General features: G+C 47.0%; 1 protein-coding gene across 4 annotated transcripts in view; it reads left to right on the top strand.

Annotated features, from left to right (window-relative positions):
- Window positions 1-5432: 5432 nt before the first annotated feature.
- Window positions 5433-9579, top strand: part of ANO4 (anoctamin 4) — a 458290-nt gene continuing 454143 nt past the window's right edge. For 2 of the 4 annotated variants that reach the window (XM_082419366.1, XM_082419364.1), the window contains exon 1: window positions 5434-5863. In XM_082419366.1, coding sequence (XP_082275492.1) covers window positions 5743-5863 — 121 coding nt within the window. In that variant the 5' untranslated portion in view covers window positions 5434-5742. Of the gene's footprint in view, window positions 5864-9579 lie in introns of all 4 variants that reach the window. The other 2 variants (XM_082419367.1, XM_082419365.1) reach the window with 2 other exon arrangements.

Raw genomic sequence — 9579 nt, 5'->3', positions numbered from 1 at the left:
TAGGTTCATCAGTTGTAACAACTATACCACTCTGTGAGGGATGTTGATCACGTGGTGGGCGCATGAGTCAGGGCCGGGGGTATATGGGAAATCTCTATACATTCCCCTCAATTTTACTGTGACCCTAAAACTGCTCTAGGAAAAGTCTTATTTAAATAAAAAAAAAGAAAGAAATTCTTTCTGATTCTTTCTTCAATTTTTTTTTTTTTTTTGGCAGATGCCCCAAAAGGCCAAAAGCAAAATGGGTAGAAAATGTCTCATTCCAAAATAAGATGTTACATTCCTCACCCAGAACTTACAAATGAGGTGGTCAGACACGGGTTTCGCAACCCCCAGCCCACACCTACCTTAGGGATATATTGTTGAAAATGAGAAGGGTGAACTACCAGACTCCTGGGGGCTGAGAGAATCACAAGCAGCCAGCAGAGGAGATGCACTGCCTGTGTCACGGACGTTCAGATGGATGTTCTCTGAGGAACCTACAAAAGTGCCCCATGAGAGAGGAAGATCTATCCTGACATGAAAGACTAAATTCGCTGTGATCCAGTGTTCACTCTTTGGGCTTTAGATTGTTTGACCAAATGGAGAAAACTCAGTTCAAGTCAGTGAATGGAGGATTGGTGATTTCTTTTATTAACACGATCTTTTCCCTTTAGGACTTTGCTGCCACTGGTTTTTAAATCTTCTCTGGGTTTTGTTTGCCTTTTATTTCTTAGTCTGCTTTTCTGCAGTGGAGGCAAATATTTTCCTCCCTAATGATCGTATTCTTCTCGCATGAAATTTACTCTCGGTAGGCAGCTAACAAAAATCCATTCAGCATTTCTCTTTGTTATTATTAATTTATTTATTTTGGATTATTTGGTTGATGTTATTTTAAAATCCCTTGGCACTTACCACCCCATATATGTTCTATTAAACAGATATTTAAAATATCTCTTATTAAGAAGTGCTCATAAATAGAGGATTTACATGTCTCTCCTAAATATCAGTTGTTACGTATATTCTGATTATTCCATTATGTTTGCTTTCACCTCTCTCCGTAGGGAATTAGAAGCTAAAATGTGTTTGGGATGAAAAGGACTGGTTTGCTCTGTGGAGTGATTAGAAAATTCAGTGGTTTGGATGTCTAGGGTGGGAAGGTGGGAAGCAGAACTGATGTTCAGCCAGGACACACTGGTGCCAGTCTTAAAGTCCTGAAATCCTCCATTCTTGTTATAATAAACAGGCACTGCCCCAAGACCCCTATTGCCTGGCACCTTGTTTCCCCGGGACTTCCCCACAACCCAGCGGCTAAAGGGTTAAGCCTGGCACACCTGGGGTCCCTGTTTAGGGGTGCATGTGCAGTATTGGCTGTTCAGTATTATGAACATCATTAACCCTTATGAAAAGGATTACTACTTGGTTGGCATTCCTAAGAGAACCCCGGAAAACTGTGTATAATAAATAACAGGGGTTAACATCTATTGAGAAGTGTTCTAAAGGCTTTATACCTATTAACTTGTTCGACACCCTCAACAACCCTATGCTGTACCTATTATTATTACCCCATTTTGCAGATGAGGAACTGAGGCCCAGGTCATACAATGAATACGTGGTGCAGTTTGGAATTTTAATTTAGGCTGACCCCAGAACTGGTGCTCTTTTCTAAGTCTCCTCTTGGATCTGACCTTCCATGATTCTCTGAGCAATACACATTTATTTGCCCATTTACTGTGGGCAAAATAAAGAAAAATAAGACATAATCTAGTCTTTTGCATAGTTTATCATCTAGTGAATTTGGTCAAGCTCCTCTTCTCCTGTTCTGGACAACACAAGTCCCACACAAATTCCTTTCTATGACAGAGAAACTATTTAACGAACAAACTCCAGAGGAAATATTTTTTACATAAGACTCTTGTTTAATGGTGTTCATTGCAGATTAGAAAGGTGATATTTTCATATGTTGCTTTCTAGGAGATGGGAAATGGTTTTTTTTTTTTTTTTGGCTGCGTTGGGTCTTTGTTGCTGCATGTGGGCTTTCTCTAGTTGGAGTGAGCGGGGGCTACTCTTCGTTGCGGTGCACAGGCTTCTCATTGCAGTGGCTTCTCTTGTTGTGAAGCATGGGTTCTTGGCGCATGGGCTTCAGTAGTTGTGGCTTGCGGGCTCTAGAGCACAGGTTCAGTAGTTGTGGTGCATGGGCTTAGTTGCTCTGCGGCATGTGGGATCTTCCCGGACCAGGACTTGAACCCATGTCCCCTGCATTGGCAGGTGGATTCTTAACCACTGTGTCACCAGGGAAGTCCCAAATAGGAAATAGTTTTTTAAGATAGAAATATTTGCTTTTCACATTGAGATGGAAGTTATGGTAATTTTTTCATCAATATGAATTCAGAATAATTCAAATCCAAATGAATCTGAATATAAAACATTTTCACCCGTACAGTCATTGCAACACTCAGAGTTTCAGGATGAGATACACGTCTGTTTTCAGAAAGGAGTCATATGGCATTTATGTAACAAAATAAAGCATATTTAAGGTAAATATTATTGGATCCTCTAATAAATTTTCCTTGGTATTAATGCATAGGATTTAATAACAAGATAACGTCCCCCCCAAAGCAAATTCTATTTTATGCTAAATTCAGTTAAGTTGGCTGGAGAATGATTAGTGAAATATGTTATAAAAGGCATTCATACAAGGAAAGAATGCATGAAGCGGTCTCCAAACACATTTAACTGTGAGGGGCTAACGCTTTATATAATTTGAATGTACTTAATTTTGGAATTTTGAAAAACAAAAGTTGTCATTTCATTTTATCTACATTTTTTTTTTCAGGTGTAGCAAATTATAGCAGAGCTCCAAGGGAGCCCTTATTGTTATAGAAACGGATCTGTTATGTAGCTATAATGCTCCATTGTTGAAATTATTTTAAAACATTCAGTTTGTTAAATCTTTAATAATGGATCACATTCTAAGTCAAGTTGATGGTGGTCATATGAAAACTAAATTAGTTTTCAGCTGCAATAGTTTTAAAGAATGAGTATTTGCAGAGTAGCTACTAAACTAAAAACTTAAAATAAGTTATTAAAAATGTTAATCACCGAAAAAATGTTAATCACAGAGAGGTGGCCACTTCCGGTGTCAAATGCAATATAATCACGTTCAGAGCAGTTAATAATACATCAAATAGTTCAAGTTCAGAGCGTGCTGAAAAGTGAAGGACAACTAGTTTTCCTCAGTCTATCATCTGAAAAAGGCATTTTCCTGGAAAGATTTAGAATACAGCTTTCATCAAGGTTGTGACAGTTCGTGTTTTACTCCTGAAGACATGGTGAATGAATAAAACATAAGAAAATCTGAATGGCAAGCTTGTCTTTAAGAAATTTTACCGACAACACAAATCCTGGACCTCATCTTTCAAACGTCGTTTCCTTGGTGAAGTCATCTGTGAACACTGCGAGGAAAGACCCCTCTTGCTCCTTGCAAGGTGTCTTTACCACCCCGTGCTTCATCACAGTATCATAACTTTTTTTGGCCTGTTCTTCTCAAGAATGAGCCAGGGAGGCTACCCGCTCCTGCTGCAGACCAGGAGACAGGGAGGCTGCTTCAAGACCTCAGCCTCTCCTGACAGTGCAGAGCCTGAACACAAGGGAAGGCTCTCGGCAAACCTGACAGTGAAAGAATGAGGTGTATTTGTCCATTGATTCCTCAACCAAGAGGCCCAGGACTCTCAACCTTAATTCTGTCGAGATGACCGAATATCTCAAGGACTCGGAGTGGTATTATGTGGACAGAAGTTCAGGTGGCCTTAAGAGAGGTTAATTAATTAGATACTATTTTTAAGTTCCTGCTGATTAGAAAGAGCTGCCAAGAAGAATTAAAGTGCAATTTGTAACACATTTTGATTGTCCTTCCTCATGACCCTACCTGAGCTATAATGTGGAGGCAGAGGGAGAGGAAAGACCGGGACCTGGATGGCAGAAGACAACTTGCAGATGGACTTGGGCCCCAGCGGAGGCACGGAGGGGAAGCAAGGGAGCAGCTCCAGGCTCAGGCCCCAGGGCTGGCACAGGAGTGGGCACCAGAGGTGGCTGAGCGCCCAGCCCAGAGTGTTGAGGAGTTGGATTCCTGCCACCCGGGCCCTGCCACCGTCCTGTGAGGTGGGCACAGCGCTAACTAACAACGGTGACCGCCACTTTACAGATGGGGAAAATGAAGGGTCACAGAGGGGGTCTTGACTAAGGGTCACCTGCTGGTAGTTGGCTGACCCAGCAGGAATAAACTGTCAGATCACGCCATCTCACTACCCAGGGCGGCCTCGCCCTTCTCCCGGCCTGGCTCCACCGACCGCAAAGTGACATTTCATCCTAGAGCCTTGCCCACCGGTCCCCCTCTGCCGCCTCGCCGCCCTCCCAGAAGAGCCGGAGTGTGGGAAGGGAAGGGGAGGGGAGGGGACGGGAGGGGAGGAAGGTCGCAAGTGCGAAAACCTGACACCTGGGATAGGCCGGCGAGCACCAAGGACAGTGGCGGTGGCGAGAGGGGCGCTCGGAAACCTTGCTAAAGAAATGCCCTGTTTTGCCTGAGCCAGATTTCTCTGCCCTCCATGTGCCTCCACCAGGGTGGGCACAGCCCAAACGCGGTTAAATAGCCTTGACAGCATCGCCCCGCAATTCGTTGGGCGCTGGAGTTTTTCAAGGCCGAGATACCCTGGTGACCAGGAAGTCAGCCCCGCGTCAGGAAGCCCCGAGGGCCCTCACCGTGCCTTCGCGACTCTGCACTTGGGACTTGCAAAGCCTCGGGTACGCCTGAACCCGAGGGGGGCGTTAGGCGGCCTCCCCTTTTCTCTTGTCCCCATCCCCATGGATACTACTGGCTTCTTGGATCTCTTTCTCGTTCCCCATTTTCCAGACCCTGATTCAAAACAAAGAACTCTCACAATAGGATGGGTAGGCTTCCAGCGAGGGCGAGCAAGGGGCTCGGACACTCAGTCATTTCGACAAATAATGTTTGAGTCCGTGCCCTGATCGAGGCGCAGGGCACTCAGAGTGGAATAGGACACTGGTCACAGCCTCGTGGGGAGAGAGACGCACGAATAAAGGTGACAGGATGCTGCTGCTGCTGGGACAGGTATGAACCGTCGGGGTCAGAACTCGGTACTTAGCGGTCAAGGACTTATTAATAAAAGTCCTCAAGGCAGAGCTGCCACTCGCCCCCGGGCTTTGGCCTCGGAGGCAAAGCCTTCTCGAGACTGCCGCCTGGGCTGGGAATCGCACCCTGGAGTCCCAGGCGGCCGGACCCCGCCCCCCATCCCCAGGCACGCTCCCCAGCGGAACTTCCCTAGCAAGGGAGCTGAAGGCTCGAGGTCCCGGAAGCCCTGGCGCGCTCGGGACTTCCCGATCCCGCGTCTGCCCGCGTCACCCCTGTCGCCCCCGCCCCGAGGGCCACCTGGCTCGGCGTCGACTCAGCCGGGGTCCCGCCCGCCGCCAGCCGGCTGGGGCCGCAGCAGCCTCGCGCTTCCGCCTGGCCCCTCCCACCGCCTGTTTCGCCCCTCCTCCCCCGGGCCGCGCGTCCTCCGGCGCAGGTTCAATCCCCGCCGGGACCCGGAGCCGCGCGGCCCGTTGGCGCCCTCGCTCCCCACGCCCTGGCAGCCGAGCCCCGGCCCCGGGTGTGTGCGCGCCGCCGGCACCTCTCCGGGGCGGCCGCGGCGGGCTGACTGGGCGTGCTCGGGAGCTGGGCGGCCGGGCGCCGCAGGAGCCGAGCGCATGCCTTCGCGGGGTGGGACGCCCGCCGTCCAGGGGCGCCACGCGCAGGCGGCCGCTGTCGCCGACGCCCTGGCCAGCCTGGGCAGGACGCGGGCCAGGATGGCCTCCCTCACGGCATACGGTAACGGCGGGCGGTCGCGGGCTCTCGGGGCTCCTGGGGCGGGCAGGACCCGGGAGCCGTCTGATCACCCCGGGAAACTTCGGGGTTCGGCTCCCGGGAGGGTCTGGAAGGGAGGGCGCCGGCTGCGGCGCGCGCTGGCCTGCGGCTGGGGGACCGAGGCTGCCTGGAACCTGGGAAGGGGGGGTTTGTAGAAAGAGTCGGTGGAGTAAAAACGCCTAAAATTTAGGTGTTTTCGAGCTTTGGCACTCCAGTAAAATTCCGTTCGCTTCAGACCACCGAGGGGAAGGTATACACGGGTGTTGAGTCCTTTTCTAGCGGTGTGAGGCTTGGAGTTAGATCTGCGTTCAGTCCTTGCATATCTTGTCCCTGACTGACCTTGGGCAAGTTATTTAAACTTTTCTGTTCTTGCATATCTCCATCTGTAAATTAGAGATGAGAACATCTCTCTGACAGATGCTATGGGGTTAAATTACACGCACCAAAATATGTTTTTAATACAAAAATAATCAGCTTGGAAATAAAAGTTGCATGGAAATAGAAGACATTCCTTTCCCCCCTTTTTTGTTAAAGAAATATATTTTTTAATCATTATTTTAAAGGCATTGTACAGTTCTGAAGGAAAATGAAATCACAGTGTGAAGGTTTCAGACTCAGTTAGAAATCCCAGACACTTGGGAAGCCAACAAGCCTTTTTTAATCAACATTTCTGCTTGCGTGGAAAAAGCAATTCTCTTTAGTCCTTTATCAGAGATGCTGCCGAGACCGGGTTATGGGAGACGGAAACTCAAGTAGACCTCCCTCCCTTACCCTGGCTTGCAAGCAGTTGCTGTGATAACATCTAGTCTTGGCGTTTTAAACGCGGAGGTACTGAGCAATTGTTGGGGAATGTTCTGCGTGGACACCTCTGAGCCAGGGCTTGGTGGGAGGGAAATCGCTGCCCTTTGGCATGGAGGCTTCATTTTCCAGACCAGTGATGTCCCCTGCTCATTTTCCCAAGGTTAAAGGGGTCAGTCTCTTTTTCTTGGGATTTAAACTGTGTAAAATGATCATTCAGGTGGCTCTGAGGGTTTGCAGTTGATACTTGGGAACCTAACAAATTGTGAGCAGATTACAAATTGCATACTAGTGGCCTATTTTTTTTTTTAACTCGGGGCATTTTCTGCTGGGATTTGGGTTGTTCTGCCCCTGCTGCACGTTTAATACATAATGTTGTCATTCGTGGGTTACCATTTGGGGCTAATTCAACATTCTGACGGTTTTTTAGTCATATTCATTGGCAGAAACCTATTTTTACACCTTTTTCTATCAGAAGGATCTAACTTCTGGTTTTTACATGATGTTAGATTTCACATACCATCCTGTGGATACTGTCAGTAAGAGGTTTACATAATAATCAGTTCCATAAATTTCTAGACGCTTTAAAAGCTTAATTGGGCACCCAGGTGGAGAAAATGGAGTCAGAAGGAGTGAATTGTTTTTGAAAAGCAAGTATATTTCAGTAATTAAAGGAAAAAAGGTGGCAGATCATTTTTTTGGCAACTAAGAATTACACGGGTTTCTCTTTAGAACCTTAAAGGGAACTGAGACAGATTTAAGTAAATATCTCAATTAGAATTTGTGCTATTTTAAATATATTTTTGACACACTCTTCTCCCTCCCCCATCCCTAAAGTGGTGAATACACTTGGCCGCTAAGTGCACATTAGTTTCTTGGTCTGTAGCCATGTGACCCAAGACACGACAAGGTAAATTAGTCCATCAGGGTTTTCAACCTGGTGAAAGCAAAACCAAGCACATTCAATCTAGTCCTCATCCACTGGATGCTGAGATTATTTTCTGATGAGAGTTTGGTCCAGCTCTGGAACCTTCATCTCTCTGAAAATTGAACTGCTTTAAAAAAAGTCCCCTTTCAATTCTGTTGAATTTGGGTTTAGATATCATGATGGGGGATGATCTAAGTTTCTTGTCTGGAATTTAGAGGGTTCAATTTTTATATTAATTTGACTGATTTAATAAATGCCTTAATCCTGTCTTTAGCACAGGGGCTGCCAAGAGAATGAACAGTTACAGTGTAGACCGTGTGTTTTAGGTTCCTAAGAAGAGAGAGAAATTTGGCTTATGTATGCATTTCATTAGCAGAAGCCTCCAGTTAAACCTCATTAGCTTCCCATCCAAATATGCATTTTTTGATCCTATGTTGGAACTTGTTTTTTCTGTATTTTGGCATGAACTTTTATTTCGGGCAACCATCTAGACATGTATCCTCTAGAAACGTGGAATGAGGTTAGGATAATCGATAACTGTGATATGTCCTCTAATAAATATATGTTCAATGGATGATGCACTTTTAAAAATTCTGGATTTTAAATGTCTCAGCCTTTCGTACTCACCACTCATCTTTCTTTCCTTGTCCTTTACATGGTTTAGGTTCTTAAATGCTTTTAGCTCATTATGTAACCACGTGCATGAGACCAAGGAGGGTGACAAGAGAGAAGGGACCGGGACTTGATTCATTCTTGGCCACGCAAAGGAAGGCACAGGGGGCCGTGTCCCAGGCTGCACCAGGAAGGGACTTGTGGTTGGACCTGCCCGCCTGGCATTGAGCTGTCAGCGTGGGATCTGAGGAGGCTCGATTAGGGGCCTGAGGAGCTTATGGAGCACTGTGGGGGCTCTTTCAGATAAGGAAATCCTCTCTGAGGAGATATTTGAGGGAAGGGCTAAATGAAGGAAAGGAACAAGCCATGTCATTATGCGGGGAAAGCGCATTCCTGGCAAAGGGAACAGTGAGTACAAAGGCCCTGGGACAGGAATGAGTTTGTCATGTTCAAGGCTAGCTGGAAGGTCAGTGTGGCGAGAGCAGAGAGAGCAAGTAGAAGACGAAGGAAATGCAGTCAGAGCCAGTTTTGTTGTTATAACTATTCTCCCCTCATTACCCTCCTGCCTCTTAAAAGGCTTCTTCTTTGTGGACTCCTGCGTCTGTTTATGTTGGTGTTTGCCTGGGTTCTGTCCTTGGCTTTATAATCTCACTCTCAAACATTTGGATGACATTGATTAGACATCTACTAAATGAGAGACAATGGCCCTGCGGGCAGAGTCGGTCTCTTAGCAGGAGGCCTGTAAACTGGGGTGCCAAAGTTGTAAGCAGAAGTGTGGGCTATGCTGGAACGCAAACAGTAACAACAGCACTTTATGCGAATTAGCTCATTTAAATCTCACAACCATCTTTTTTTTTTTAAATTTATTTTATTTATTTTTGACTGCATTGGGTCTTCGTTGCTGTGCGTGGGCTTTCTCTAGTTGCGGCGAGTGGGGGCTACTCTTCGTTGCGGTGCGCGGGCTTCTCATTGTGGTGGCTTCTCTTGTTGCAGAGCACGGGCTCTAGGCGCGTGGGCTTTAGTAGCTGTGGCACGCGGGCTCAGTAGTTGTGGCTCACGGGCTTAGTTGCTCCGCAGGATCTTCCTGGGCCAGGGCCCGAACCCGCGTCCCCTGCATTGGCAGGCAGATTCTCAACCACTGCGCCACCAGGGAAGCCCCTCGCAGCCATCTTTAAGAAACTAGTCCAATGTTAGCCCTGTATTCACTTGAAGAGCTTGAGCCCCAGAAAGGTAGAAGAATTTACTTAGTCTCACTTAATGAGTGGGGGGTCTGAAGGCAGGCTGGAGAGTTTGGCTGAAGAGCCTGGGGCTAGAGGCAGTTAGGAAGAGGAGAAAATGTGCT

The sequence above is a fragment of the Balaenoptera physalus genome (genome assembly GCF_965194825.1).
Source record: "Balaenoptera physalus genome assembly, chromosome: 13".
NCBI classification, from domain to species: Eukaryota; Metazoa; Chordata; class Mammalia; order Artiodactyla; family Balaenopteridae; genus Balaenoptera; species Balaenoptera physalus.
Note: the sequence above shows the minus strand (reverse complement) of the source record. Positions and strands in the feature narration are given on the sequence as shown.